The 15557-nt window shown below is 50.2% G+C and overlaps 1 protein-coding gene across 1 annotated transcript in view; it reads left to right on the forward strand.

Moving 5' to 3' along the window:
• The window catches only part of SHISA6 (shisa family member 6), a 133378-nt gene that overhangs the window by 102576 nt on the left and 15245 nt on the right, over positions 1-15557 (forward strand). Inside the window, exon 4 of the mRNA XM_021542398.3 lies at positions 11752-11814. Coding sequence (XP_021398073.3) covers positions 11752-11814 — 63 coding nt within the window. The remainder of the gene's footprint in view (positions 1-11751; positions 11815-15557) is intronic.

Genomic DNA, 15557 nt, shown 5'->3' on the forward strand with positions numbered 1-15557 from the left:
GTCAGAGCATGTACAAACTCCCTGTCTGCAGAGATGAGATAATCACAGGCTGCTGGGGGATTTGAGTGCCTCTGAGTGTCTTCAGCAAACATCGAGGGCAGCAAGTCTGGGATGCTGGGAAAAAGGCTCCTCAGCATCTCCTGCTCACTGCTGATCCCACCCAGGAGGAGAGCAGAGATCAAACTGAGACCACCCTGGACTTCAGTGGTCCTTCAGCCCTCCCCTGTGGCTCCTGCCACACTCGGGGTGTGTGAGGAGCTCAGTACCTGTGATTTTGGCTCTGGCTTTAAGCCAGGCTCCCTCAGTCCCTCACTGACCTGGGGCTGCAGAGCACAGCTGATACCTGCTCTGCTGGGAGCAGGGGTTCCTCCAGCTCATTCTCCTCTCTGGTCTGCTCTCACCACTAATCTCAGATATTTTAGGCTGGACTTTCTTAAGGAACGACCTCCCTGTAAGTCCAGCACAGATTTGGGAATCTTGATTTGGAATTTGGGAAGCTTGAGAGGTTTTTATCAGTATGAACCTACTGTTCTTTCTGCCCCCTCCACCCTCTTGCCTGCCTTGGGAAGGACAAGGCTGTGGGAGTGCTGTGGCTGAGCAGCTGGAGGGTTTCAGCACAGGGCTCAGGAGATGCAGCACAAATCACAGCACAGAGTGAGGGATGGACGTGGCTGTTCTGTGAGACACGTCCTGGGACAGGGCACAGAACTCACAGAATTCACAGAATCCCAAAATCACAGAATCACAGAATCCCAGAATCCCAGAATTCACAGAATCCCAGAATCACAGAATCACAGAACCCCAGAATCCCAGAATTCACAGAATCCCAGAATCACAGGATCACTGGGTTGGAAGAGACCTCCAAGACCATCAAGTCCAGCCCATCCCCAACACCTCATCCAAACCCTGGCACCCAGTGCCACATCCAGGCTCTGTCAAACACACCCAGGGATGGGGACTCCCCCACCTCCCCAGCAGCCATTCCAGAACTTTATCACCTTTCTGTGAAAACTTTTTCCTGATATCCAACCTGGATTTCCCTGGGCACAGCTGGAGGCTGTGTGCTCTGGATCTGTCAGCTCCTGGGGACAGAGCCCAGCCCCAGCTGGGCACAGGAGCTCTCAGGAGCTGTGGGGAGCGCTGGGCTCACCCCTGAGTCTCCTTTTCCCCAGACTGAGCCCCCCCAGCTCCCTCGGGGGTTCTCCCAGGGTTGGTGCTCCCAGCCCCTCTCCAGCCTCTGGATGTGGCAGCCCAGAACAGCCCCAAGATCTGCCAGGGACTGTGGGCAGGCTCCAGCTCCTCAAGGAGATCCCAGCCCTGCACAGGGCAGGGAGAGCAGAGGGAAGGGCAGAGGAGGCAGAACTCATCTCCCGTTCCAGAGGCTGCTAATTAAACAATATCTGCCATGAACGCAGGCAATGAGGGTGACATTTACCTCTTGCAGGCTATAAATACCCAGCCATAAGCAAACATCTCTAATCAGTGATTACGGGTGAGGTTATTTTCCCTGACGTTATAAACGATTGTTTGTTTATGCAGAGTTAATGGGCAGGATCACGCTGGAGGTGCTGGCCAAGCTTTTGGAGCTGGTGCCTGCACCAGGGCTTTGGCACCACGCTGGACTGGGTCAGCAGGACAGGAATGAGCTGAGCTGGGCATGGGGACAGCATCCCTGCTGCTGTGGGCTGGGCTGGGCATGGGGACAGCATCCCTGCTGCCGTGGGTCACACCAGGACAGGAGTGACCTGAACTGGGCACTGGGACACCATCCCACAAAACACAAACCAGGAATGGTGTCCCAGTGACACCATCCCTGCTGCTCTGGGCTGGGCTGCAGAGAGCCACCAGGACCTGCTGCTGGCACAGAGGTTGGCAAGGTGACAGGGATGCATTAGGATTGGCATTTTTCAGATCCTGTTCTGCACTGGTGCATCACTCTGAACCCCACACAGGGTGTTGTAAGCTCTCCTCACGTTTTGGTCAGTGAACAATCCTGACAGGGGGTGCCACAGAGCTGGCACGGCAGAGCTCAGGGAGCCCTGCTGCATTTATTCCTGCCTGCTTTTATCCAACAGGGCTTCTCCTCCTCAAAGTAGAAAACTGGAATGTGCTGGGCAGGGCTCTGGGAAGCATTGTGGAGCTCTGGGAAGCAGTGGGGTGCTCCTGGGAAGCATGGGGAGCCCCTGGAAATCAGTGTGGTAATTCTGAGAAGTGGTAGGAAGCTCTGGGAATCACTGTGGTGTTCCTGGGAATCACTGTGGTATTCCTGGGAATCGCTGTGGTGTTCCTGGGAAGCAGTGAGATATTTCTGGGAAGCTCTGGGAGGCTCTGGGAAGCATGGGGAGCTCCTGTGGAGCTCTGGGATTCACTGGGGTGTTCCTGGGAAGCTCCAGGAAGCTCTGGGGTCCATGGCTTGCACAGGAGATGCTCTCAGCTGAAACCTGCCCCAAATCTGAGCACAGGAACCACTGAGCAGATGGGGAGCAGCTCAAAGAGCCCAGATCCTCTCCCTGCCACAGATGTTGGCCCAGATCTGGGGCAGCTCCTGGTTTTATGCTGATTTTACACTTCTATCCCAGTGTACACTGCCATGTGATCCTTGGGAGGGTTTTTGTGCCCAGACCACACCTGGAGCTGTGGAGTCTGGCAGGGCTCTGCTCTGCAGCTGGACTGGGATGGTTTTGCACCACAAACTGGGATGGTTTTCCACCACAAACCAACCACCTGCTGTGTGGAGAGCCCGGCGCAGGAGCCACCAAACAGCGCAGCTGAAATATGGTTTTTATGAGAGCAAATGACACCAGGAGTATCTGCTGAGCTCTGGTGAGCTGATTTCAGCTCCCAGCCATCTGTGCAGCCTCATTTTCCAGAGCCTGGGGGCTGTCAGTGCTTCAGCAGCACGTGCAGCCTCAGCAGTGCCTTGCAGCCCCTTGGCAGCAGGCTGGAGCAGGCTGTGGCAGCCAAAATGTGGGAAGGATCGGCGGTGGGGAGAGCTTTGGCTGCACAGTGCCCCAGTTTAGCTCAGCTCCCCACGGCCTGGCTCAGGGTGGAGGAGCTGGAGATGGAGCTGGGGAGGGGAAGGGAGCCAGCAGTGCCTGCCAGCATCCAGCCCAGGGAGAACCAGCTCTCCTGCCAGGGAGAGCCCCCCTGGCCCACCACCCCTCTGCTGGCACACGGCCTCTGCCACACCGTGATGATGAACGGCTTCATCCCCAGAACAGGACAGCTGGGCACCCAGGGCATCCAGGGCACCCAGGGCACCCAGGACACCCAGGGCGCCCAAGGCACCCAGGACACCCAGGGCATCCAGGGCACCCAGGGCACCCAGGGCACCCAGGACACCCAGGGCACCCAGGGAACCCAGGGAACCCAGGGCACCCAGGACACCCAGGGCATCCAGGCCATGCTCATCCATGGCTTTGCTGGCCCCACCTTGGGCCACTCCCTGGGGGCTCCCCTGGCAGGGGATCCCTCCTCCTCTCGGGGTCTGGGTGTTGGGGTGACCCCAGGAGTGTAAAATCCTCATTTCCAGCCCTGCAGCCAAAGGAGGAGTCTGAATGAGCAGGATCAGCTTCTCAAGGCTGGTTATTTTCCCTTCTCCAGAACATTCTCTCTCTGCCCTGCTGAGCTCTGGCCAGCAGCTCAGCCATGACTTCTGCCTCTTGCCTCAGGTGGAGCTTACATTATATACTCAAAATTATCTGTACTTTATTTACAATAACGTGCCAATATCTGTCATTTCTGTTGGGCAGTGTGTCTGTGCCTTAAACCAACAGAAAAGTGACACCAGCACAGCAAGACATGGAGGGCAAGGAGAAGGAGAAGATCAGGACACGCCCAAATCCATCTTGTCCCTTAAACCCCATTCTAAAAACCCCAACATTCTACTTTTTCACCATGTTAACTCAGCTACCACACTGCTCAAACCCTTGTGGTTTGTAATTCCTCACTCGGAGTTGGCAACTTTTTCCATGGGCTAAAATGGAATCCACAGGTGTTTGTGACTTGGTGCCAAGGTCTCTGAGCCCCTGGCAGGGTCTCGAGGGATGTCCTGGACTCTGACACCCTCCCAGACAAGATCTGGGGAACTGGAATCAAGGCAGCTTTCCTGGAGCAGTTCTGTGTCAGGAACCAGAGGTGCATTGGACTTTTTTGGTCTTCAGCTTCTGTTTATTGTTATCTTATCAAAACTTCAGCACGCTGTCTGCACCAGACCTTGCATGCAGGAAAACAGCACAAAAATGGTCAACAACCTCGCGTTACAATGCCTTTTAAGCCTAATCAAAAACTAAACTACCTAATTAAGAAGTGAAGAAAAAGGGATGTCCTTTACCATCCATTTGAACCCATCTACAGCATACTAAAAATCCTAAACCCCAAATTTCTCACCCAAGTGACATCCTACACTACTCTCTATAACCTATTTCACACTTCGGAGAAGAGAGCAGGGAATTCTTAGTAAAAAACAAGATTTTGACGCTGTCACGCACACTTCGTTTATAGAATCGCTATTTTCAAAGCCCCTCTTTAACGTGACTTCAGCAGATGCTTAAAGTTAACTATCTGCTAAATTGCTGATAGGATTAGGGTTTAAATGGAGCTCTCCCTCCCTCCCTAACACGGAGCCGCTTCCTTTGTGCCTCAATAAAGCACTTGTGGCCATGGCTCATTTTAAGGGCTTGATTAGTGCCCGTGACTTCTTCATCTGCTTAAAGATAAGACTTGGATCAGTGTTAGATGGCATCAGCATCCTAATTGTCCCGAAAGCACTGGCCCAGAGCCACGTTTAGCAGTTGACAGGCATGCAGAGGAGCCTCCATCAGTGAAAACAAATCTCCAGCAAGCAGCACAAGGGTGCAATGAATTTCAAACCCTCCCATCCTCATCCTGGCCCCTCGCAGCCACTCGCTGCTGTGTCACATAAAGAGAAAGTCTTTCCTCCTGTGCCCAGACACCTCCAGGCTGGCCATGCCTTGGTGACGGATGAGGAGCAAGTGAATTTCTATGGCTTTAGAGTGATTTAAAACCAGTTAAGGACCTCAGGCTATTCATCTGCATCGTGGTGTTGCTCATAACAGCACAGAGTTCTCAGCCCTGCTGGGCTCTGGGCAAGCTGGGAGCCAGCACCCTCCTCTCCAGGCTCTGCAGAATCCTGCAAGCACCTGGAGGAGGACAGGGACTGATCCAAAGCCTTTGGGGAAAAAATAAAATATTATTTTTCCTGTGATGATGCTTGGAGGCAAGGGGTTTAGCTCCCTGCTGACTCCTGCTGCTCTTCACTCTGAAGAGGAGGATGGGACAGCCAGGCTCTGGTGCTTCCTGAGGAAAGCAGGGCTGGATTTCTGCTCTGCACGTGGATTTGAGGTCCAGCACCCCTGGACTCTCTGGAGAACCCTTCCCACAGAGATTCCATCCTCAGCTTTTTCTCTTTATACTTGGTGGGAGAGGGGAAAACCAGCGCAGGACTTGGTGTTCCCTCCCCTTCTCCTTTCTGCCAGCACCATGGGGTTAGAAGGGACCGTGTGTTACTTCCAGAGGTATTTGCATAATTATCTCAGCACCCGGAATGTGCAAGAGCTGGCTGTGTTCCACCAAAGATTGCCTTTCACTAATCCTGCTTTAGACACCCAGACTATTTATACCTTCTCAGATCGGCTCCATCTCCAGCAATGCCCTTTAAAGGACACGTTTTGTTCTCTCCTGACCATATGTTCCCCCCATTTTTCCCCGTTCTGGACCCGTTTCCAAAGGTTGCTGCTGCCCCAGCTGCTGTGCTGCTCTGCTGGCTGATGTTAGCCCTGCATTCTGCTGGGTTTTGGGCCACATTTATCCAGTTGGTGTTTCCAAGGCAGTGAGAAGTTCCCAGGCACCCCAGGGTTGTGCCCTGGGCTCTGCAGAACTTTCTCTCCCTGACAGGAAATTCTGGTTCTTTCTCTTGGTTGGATTTCTTCTATTCCTCCCTCCGCTTTTCTCTCCTGATTTATTCTGGAACGTGTGGGAAAGGGCAGCATGTTCACATGTTGTGTGGGGAGCTTGTGAGTGATATGTTCACATGTGTGTGGAGCTTGTGAGTGATATGTTCACATGTTGGGGAGCTCGTGAGTGATATGTTCACATGTTGTGTGTGGGGAGCTCGTGAGTGATATGTTCACATGTTGGGAAGCTCGTGAGTGACATGTTCACATGTTGTGTGTGGGGAGCTCGTGAGTGGGCCTGCTCTGCACGTTCCAGCGTGGAGAGCAGGGCTGTGTGGGAGGAGGAGAATCCTGTGAATGAGTGTGTGATTTGTGTGCAGGAGACAGATTTTTGTGAGCCAACCCAAGCCCCGTTGTACGAGAACATCCTGCTCACGCTCCTGTTTTCACTCAGATATTTCAGGCAGAAGGATTATTTTCCACATCACAGCTCGGTGAGCCTTGCTGATTTTTTTCATTTTTTTTCTTTCTTTTTCTCAGCCATAACTCCAGAACTTCAGTGCCCGTTGCAGCCACGTGTTTTCCACATGCAGCTGCACATTGTGGAGTGTGTCAGGACAGGGGCAGGGTGGATTTTGGGAAAGGTTCTTCCCCCAGAGGGTGCTGGCACTGCCCAGGCTCCCAAGGGAATGGGCACAGCCAAAGTTCCAGGAGAGTTTGGACAGCCAGGGATGCCCAGGGTGGGATTGTTGGGGTCTGGGCAGGTCCAGGAGCTGGATTTGATGATCCTGGGGGTCTGGGCATGGCCAAGGACTGGATTTGATGATCCTGGGGGTCTGGGCATGGCCATGAGCTGGATTTGATGATCCTGGGGGTCCCTCCAGCTCAGGACATTCTGTGATTCTATGATTCACCTCCTGCTCGATTTCTTAGATTTCATTTAATCCTTCATCTCACATAGCCTTAAAATAAGGAATAAACACAGCCCAAGCTGGAGAAACGAGGGGTCAAAAGGCAGCAAAAGGCTGAGCTGAAGCCTTGCAGTGCAATATTCACTCACACAGTGAACACACTCACACGCTCAGCCTGCAGGTGCTCGCTGGGTGTCCTGCAGGTGAAATCCCTGCTCCTGCAGGTGAAATCCTTGCTCCTGCAGGTGAAATCCCTGCTCCTGCAGGTTGTGTCCTCTCCACCTGGATGGGCCGGAGAGTGACAAACCTGGGGTTGAGCATTTCCAGTCCCCTTCCTCCCGTTGTGATCCCACCTGTCTCCATCATCTCCCCCCAGGGACACCAGGAGCGGTTCCAGCTGCCTTTCCTCCCCCTCAACCCGGCCGTGATTAATTAGCAGCCAATTTGTGCTTGCGAAATCCTATTAAAAAATCCCCCGTGTGATAGGAAAAAACCTGCCCCAGGTTTTCCAGGGCTGCTCCTGCGCAGGAACACAGGCTGGCAGGTGTGAGCACACCGCTCCTGGCTCAGGTAGGAGCTGTGCCTGCCCGGGATGCTCTTTGGGCTGCTCTTTGGGCTGCTCTTTGGGATGCTCTTTGGGCTGCTCTTTGGGCTGCTCTTTGGGATGCTCTTTGGGCTGCTCTTTGGGCTGCTCTTTGGGATGCTCTTTGGGATGCTCTTTGGGATGCTCTTTGGGATGCTCTTTGTGAGGCCGGGACGGGCGAGGAGGAAAAGCCGATGTGGAAAATACCAGTTCTGTGATCGGTGCAGGGTTTGGATGGCGTGGGATACTGAAGAACAGGGCCATTCACCGCTTAATGAGGATTAAAATAACTCCTGAATAGCTGCCTTATTCCCCGAGCATCCTGTTCAATGAATGAATCACAGGATTACTGTTGAAAAATAGGTTGGAACGGTAGAACAAAAACCTGACAGAATGGATATAAACGGAGGGTTTGGGGGACAACCTTTCATTTGGCATTTCCAGCCCCTCGAATGACTGGTGTGCTGACTCTGCCAGCACCTTAACTCTGGGTTTGTCTCGTTTGCCCCTTGCCACAGAACATTTTCGGGGGTCAGCGTGCTTGGTGCAGCCAGGCAGGTGCAGAAACACCCTGCAAGCAGGATTTTCACAGCACAGGGGGCTAGAGGAATTAGCTATTGGCTCGTGTGCACAACAGGCAGCTGGTTTCATCATCAATTAGGTTAAATATTCCTGTGCTCATCCCCTCTGAGCCCTGCCTGGGCAGACCCGGCTCAGGAGGGGTTTGGGGCTTGTTCTCCCATTCCTGGGCTGCCCAAAATCCCTGGAAAAGGGTTGGAACAAGCTGCTCCCCTTGCCAGCCCTGCCTGCCCATGGAGCAGCTGAAGGACATTTGCTCTGGGCTTCCCCTCTGGAATACAAATAGTGACCAGAAAATGCCGGAGGGTGATGAAGGAGGAGCTCTGTGCTGGAAGTGTTTCCCTTCTCCTCAGCAGTTTTTGGGCTGCTTTTCTCCTGCCTTGGGACCCTGCAGTCCCCTCGGTTCCTCAAGCCTCGAGTGCTGGGGAGGATCAGCCCTGGACAGGGATTTTCTCTTCCTCAGTGCCGGTATCAGGGAGGTTTCTTGTCACCAGCTGCTGCTTCCACCCTGCTCTGAAATCTCAGCACTTTTGGTGACAAGAGCAGAGGGGCAGAAGGCAAAGAATTGTTTTTCATGGAATCATTTAGGTGGGAAAATCTTCCAAGTGTCCAGTCACTCACTCGTGCCCCGAATGCCACATTTACCCATCTTTTAAATCCCTTCAGCAACGAGGATTGCGCCCCTGCCCCGGGTCCCTCCACAGCCTGGTGGCTCCTCTTTAGCTCATTTCTTTCCTCCTGTTTCCACAGGTTTCAGAGCAGCTCCAAATACTTTAATCAATTCTCTAAAACGAATGCAAAGTACAGCATGACTGTCAGAATGATCGTATATCTGTATTACAGTTACAGGTGGATCTGTAATACAGCTGGCATATATTGACAATATCCTTGCTTTGCAGATTTCAGAAAGTATTTTATTAGGAAAGACAGGCTGGAAAATGCAGCTTTTTCTTTTCATATTCTGACACTCTATTTATTTTTTTCCATTACAGAACACAATAAATCAAGTTTTTATTAGTAATATTCCCATATGAAATTCCTGAATCTGAGAGAAAAAAAAATAGGCTCTGGGGACGTCTAAAACCAAGTACCAAAGGAAAGGTTAAATCGGTGAAAAAAGGAGGATTTCCTAGGATGGGAACTCTTCGGGGGCTGTTTAGAGTTTCTTTAGGAGTACCCAGGGTTTTGCACCTCGGTGCCGATAATTCAGGCGGTGATTGTGGTTTAACCCCGGCCGGGAGGATCAGCCCCTGGGATGCAGGGGAGAACTGGAAGGCTAAAAGTGAAAACACTTGTGGCTAGAGGCAGTTTAATCAAAGAAATAAAACAATAAATTGTAAATGAAAAGGAAGGTGCCTCCTGTGCACGTGTTTGCAAAGGAGTGGGAGCACGGCTCCCTTTTTTCCAGTGAAACATCTCACTCTTTCTGCTGCTTGTTTTATCTGATCGCTCCTCCGCTGCGCTCAGAAATTTCCTATTGTGGCCTGGCAATTCAGAGCCCTGTGGCTCCTTTCTTCCCCTAATGGAGTTTCCTGGTAAATAGCTTTGAACTCAGATCCTTATCTCAACAATAGATAAGCTCCCGCCTAACTGGCACTTCACAATTAACAGCATTATCTTGTCAAACCTGAAGAGGTGTAGGAGGGCTCAGCCATCATTTTAAAGTATTTTATTGCTTAGAAAGTGTTTACAAAAGGCTGCAGAAGTGGTAAATGAAGCCCAGCGCTGCATTCAGATGCTTGATTAGCTCAGCCACATCAAAATGCCAATAATTCAGGTTCTGACGGGGCTGGAGGATTGCTGAAGCAATAGCCTCAAAACACCTGAGGTTTTGGAGAGGAAATAAAAAGGAAAGGAATGGAATAGGAATAGGAATAGGAATAGGAATAGGAATAGGAATAGGAATAGGAATAGGAATGGAAAGGAAAGGAAAGGAAAGGAAAGGAAAGGAAAGGAAAGGAAAGGAAAGGAAAGGAAAGGAAAGGAAAGGAAAGGAAAGGAAAGGAAAGGAAAGGAAAGGAAAGGAAAGGAAAGGAAAGGAATTTGAGGTGAAATGAGAAGTTAATCAGAAGATGATGGTTCCCATTCAGGTGCACCTGTCCTCAGTGAAAAGCCAGTTTCCCCCAGGAGTGAGGTAGTGGGAATAAGTGCCCCTGTGTTTTATGGCCAGGGAGGAATAACTCATATTGCAGCAGTTTCTAGCAAAGCAATGTGGGATTAATTAGAGAAGCAGGTTGTTAATGAACCTGTCTGGGGTGGAGGCCACGAGGGCTGAGTGACCATGCAGGGACCAAATATCAGAGGAAGGATGGCCTGGTGTGGTTCTGGATTTGGTCTCTTTGTTCCTGGTGGAAAAGGAATTTGCTTATTAAATTTGCAGGTGATATGAACCTTGGATGACTGTAAGTCTATTAGAGAACAGGATTAGAATTTAAAATGTTCTTGACAAATTGGATAAATAGCCTGAAAATAAATTGATTAAATGGAGAAAAATGAGATGCCCTGGGCTGAAGCAGGAATGCTAAAAAGCCTTTTCTGTGTTAGAGAACAATTGGAGGGTTCCTTGGAAAAGCAACAAGGAACCATGAAGGATCACAGACTTTACAGGAACCAGGAAAAGAAAAATATCACGTTTGTGTGAAGAAGAGAAGCTGAGTGGGGACAATGCAGACGTTCTGCTCTGTCCTGGTTAGGGCTGTCTCACAAACACATCCCAGAGCTGAGGAGGGTCTGGAACAGTGGGAGCAGGGGGGGCTGCAGGGACCCAGGAAAAAGCAGGTTTTACAGGGAAGCAGCAAAGGAATGGTGCCAGCACCAAGGATAAAGGAGCACACAGCAACTCTGGTCATACAGAGCTGGGCAGAAATAAAGGAGGTTGGCAAAACAGGAAAGGAGGAATTGGTCTGAAAAGGAAGGAGGATCAGTGACACAGAACTTCTGGGGGAAAGGAGATATCCATGAAAGGTTTGGGAATAGCAGAGCAGCCCCTGCAGTAAGCCCCTGCAGCAGCAGGGCAGGACAGGAAGGATCCCAAGAGATCTGCTCTCATCCTGCACTGCTGCAGCTCCATCAGGGGGGAAGGTCTGGAGCAGGAGCTCAGCTCCTTATCAGGAATTCCTTATCTGGAGATTGCATGGCAGTGAGCAGGAGACAGAGCTGCTCTCTGCCCCAGGGCAGCTCCCAGCCCCGGTTCTGCCCTGGATGGTTCCCCTGCGTGGATTCCCATTCCTGGGCAGGGATCAGAGCTCAGGTGTGATTCCTCACCTCTGGCTCCTCACCTTTGACTCCTCACCTCTGGCTCCTCACCTCTGACTCCTGACTCCTCTCTGTGCTCACACAGGACCTGGTGGCTGTGCTGGTGCTCACAGAAGGACAGCCTGGGCTTGCTGCTTGGGGCTCACATCCTGAGCACCTCCAAAGCCCTGGTGGAGCTGGAGCAGTGGGAAGGGGCCTCCAGGAGCAGCCACCCTGTGGGTGCAGCTGGGGGTGCTCCTGTCTGGGTGTGTTTCTCACCTTTGCAGAGAGCCCTCATTTGCAGGCTCAGCAGAAGGGGAGCAGATTCCCATTATCATGTTCTCCTTGCAACTGGAATTTTAAGTGAACTGCATAACAGAATCTTCTGCTTTCTTAAGCATTTCCTTCTCCTTTCTTTAATCATGCTGAGATTTCCTGTGATACTGTGAGCTGTAATTATCATCTGCAGATCAGTGGCGATGCTAAGCTGGTTCTTAAAGGGATTTTTTTTTTTTTCTGTGAATTTCAGATGACCAAGAACAAAATTATAATCACCTGATACTAAACGGTGACAACCAGACACCTACACATGGTAAGAGAAAGCAAAGAGCAAAATTACACACGTTGTAACTTTCCTCTGCCAGCCAGTAACCTTTACTGGCACCAAAGTGTGTTTAATGTGAATGGAAATATTCCTCTGGCAGTGCTGCATGGCTGATGGCTCCCACTGACATTAAACACAGGACCATATTTCCAGCAGTGTGCACAGGGAAATATGGCCCAGTCTTTCCTAACTGTGCTGATCAGCCTTGTGTCTAATTCCAAGATACTCCTTTGTTTCCCACTTGGTTTCCTCCACCTCGTCCCAGCCTGGAGATGTTTCCTTGCTTCCTCCATGGCCAGAAGCTGCCTCTCTCTGCTCAGCCTTGTCCCTCAGCCCTTCTGTCCCCTGCTCTGGGTTTCTCTGAGCAGCAGTGGAGCCTGGGCTGGGTCCCCCTCCCTTGGAGCCAGCCAAACCCTGGCTCCATCCAGCCCCAGGCCACTCCAAAGCCCTGTTCCTCAGTCTCTGTGCAACCAGACCAACCTCTGACTGATCCCTCAGGTCCCCTCTGCTCCCCCCTCTTCTGCTGCTGCCTCGTCTGGGTCCTGTCCGTGTCCCTCCCTGCCCCCTTTGCTTTGGGAATGTGATCCATTCCTCCTGCTGGGAGTCTCATCTCTATCACTTCTGGCAGCTCTGCATCTCTGTAGTTGTTACTCTTTATGTCCTGGCGTTTGTTCTGAATTCTGAAACCTCATCCTGACTATTCTGGAGCCGATTTCTTGCAAGTGGTGTTCACGTGCAGAAATCTCCCTGCTGCTAAGGAGGGTGGGAGAACACTTGTCCTTGGAAAGATCACCCAAAACCTTGGGGGTTTCTGCTTCCCAGAGGAGGCAGGCATCTCTTCAGCCTGCAAATTGCTTCCATGGTAAGCCTGTGTTATTAGGACTTCATTTTCTGTCTTCCAAACACTCCAGGAGGAAGAGTGTCAGCTTTAAACTCATCAGTGCCACAGCAGTATTTATTGAGCCTGAACTGACAGCCTCCAATGTTCCTGACTATTTATTCTGTTTATTTTTTTACTTTCCTGAGGAAAAAAAAAGAAGAAAATGGAGAAATAGGATTGAAATTGTGTTGTCTTCTCTTTGGTCTTGGTAGTCATTCTTAAAATCCAGCCCCTGCTGGGTTCTGAGCTGCCCTTGACCTGTGTCTGCCCAGGAGCTTTAATGAAGCTCCAGCACCAGGGTCCCACTGCATCCACAAACTCCAGGGAATGTGACAAAACAATTCAACTTCCCTCTGCTCCTAACAGATGCTTTGCTTTTATTTTTGGGTTTTTTTTTTTACTTAAGAGACAAAAAACCGAAGGCAGATTCACTCACGGTCTTGGATTCCTTGTGCTTCCTGTGTTTTAATAATTTGGTTGTTCCGAGGGACTGGGATGAGCTGACTACAAATGAGGGTGTGATTCAGAGGTACATCTTTCCCCTGAGTTATCCAGATGGCCGTGGCTGCTTTTGTTCCTTACATTCATGTGCGCTGTTGCTTGGTGAGTCTGAAAATACATTTGGACTTTTCAAGTAAGACATCAGAAGAGCTTGCAAGGTGGCACAGGGGGCTGGAATGAGTGCTGGGAAATGGGATATCGTGGGGAAGACAATTCCCAGCGGGATCACAAGTGACCACAGGCAGCTGAGTCACAGTGGTCGGGTTTGAAAGCAGAAACAGTGAGAGACTCCAAGTCAGAAATACAATTTATTAGGAAAAGGGAAAAAGAAAACAAAATACGTGCAGTAATACAAAAGAAAAACCACTGACAGAGTCAGGATACAAGCTGACACTCTTTTGGTCATGGTGTTGGTAGCAGTCCAAACTGGAATGGCTGCAGTCCTCCTGGAAATCCAGCAGGAAAGGCTGAGCCTGGAGTCCCAAAACCCCAGATTATATCCAGGTAGGAATGCTTGGCTCCTCCCTCTGGGTGGAGCATCTCCCAGTGGGATGTTACAGCTCTTATCATTCCCAGTGCCATTCAATAGCCCGTTATCAGCAGATGTCTCCCCTGAGGGAGGATTGGTTTGTGGAGGAGATTATGAAAACTGCCCAATTAATAGAAGACAAATGCCATAGCGATGGGAAATGGAAAACATCTCACCTTGCAGTCCGGGACACACAGGAAGTGTCCAAGGCCAGGCTGGACAGGGCTTGGAGCCCCTGGGAGGAGCCCTGCCCCTGGCAGGGGTGGCACTGGATCAGCTTTAGGGTCCAGCCCAGCCCAGCCCAGCCTGGGACTCCTCAGCTCCGTGACTCTCCCAGCCCAGGGGCTGCAACCCCAGGATTTCAATTCTGCTGGGGTTCAGGGCTCTGAATTAACCACAACATCCCACATCTGCCAGAAATCCCTTGGGGTTTTTTTCTGCTGGACTATTCCTGCCCCAAATTCCCCCCCCTCAGGACACCAAATGTCCCATTCCAGAGGCATCTACAGCCCTTTAGAAACCTCAACTGAAATTCTGCTTCCACCGACAGAATTTAGACTCCAATTCTACTGAAATCTGAATCTTCATGTGGATTTCCTTAACTCTAGACTTTATTTCTACCTCAGCTGCAGATTTGAGCTGCAAATGAAGAACTCTACAGCAGTTTTAGGAAATGTAGTGATTTGTATGTAAAATGTGAGTGGGAGGGAGCAAGTATTAGACTCTAAGCACAACCAAGTTTTACATATGAAATGCAGCTAAATCTTTTGATACATTAATTTATCTTGCTTAGATATTCAGCCTTCACACAAAATAAGCACATAAAATGATTTTCCTCCATAAAAACATTAAAATATGAAGGAAAAAAACCAAGCTGGGGGCACAAAAGAGAACTGAGCATCAGCTATAACAGAAATACACATTCACTGCCTGGGCTCAGTTTCTGTACAGATTATTGCTTTATTCTTTTACTGCTGCTGAAGTTTCATCTCATTATATTTAGTGCATATATAATTATCCTAACCTAAAGAGCACCTAATAAACATTTTTTTTTACATCTTTATAAATACCAAGCGCATTTCCAAATAATATGGTTAGGAGGAAGTTCATATCACAACTTTTATGTCAGTTAATTGCATTTGACAATCATCTCAAAAAATACGTGGTAAAGCACCATGAGCAGCCAATTACTTCAGGGTTTTAATCTGGCCAAGAGTTTTTCCATGGATGATGCCTGGGATTGCTCTGATGGAGGCAAATTTCATTTTATAGCGGTATTTGTGTGGGCTTTTATCAGTTTATCAGTCTCCTCTAGATGTACTCATGTATGAGTGTGGCTTCCCTTCCCTTCCCTTCCCTTCCCTTCCCTTCCCTTCCCTTCCCTTCCCTTCCCTTCCCTTCCCTTCCCTTCCCTTCCCTTCCCTTCCCTTCCCTTCCCTTCCCTTCCCTTCCCTTCCCTTCCCTTCCCTTCCCTTCCCTTCCCTTCCCTTCCCTTCCCTTCCCTTCCCTTCCCTTCCCTTCCCTTCCCTTCCCTTCCCTTCCCTTCCCTTCCCTTCCCTTCCCTTCCCTTCCCTTCCCTTCCCTTCCCTTCCCTTCCTCTTTTTTTCCTCTTCTCTCCTTTCTTTTCCTTCTTTCTCTTTTCTTCATTTCAAAAATCCAGGGCATCTTCCTTCCCACACACTAATAGGGCTTTGGGGGATATATTGCTGAAAAAATCCTTGCATCAATTTTCTAACATCAGACCAGAAGCTTCAATTTGGGGCAATCCCAGCAGATATGAAAATGATTCCCTATTCTGTCACATCTCCTCCAGCAATTTGT

Source organism: Lonchura striata, chromosome 19 (assembly GCF_046129695.1).
Source record: "Lonchura striata isolate bLonStr1 chromosome 19, bLonStr1.mat, whole genome shotgun sequence".
NCBI classification, from domain to species: domain Eukaryota; kingdom Metazoa; phylum Chordata; class Aves; order Passeriformes; family Estrildidae; genus Lonchura; species Lonchura striata.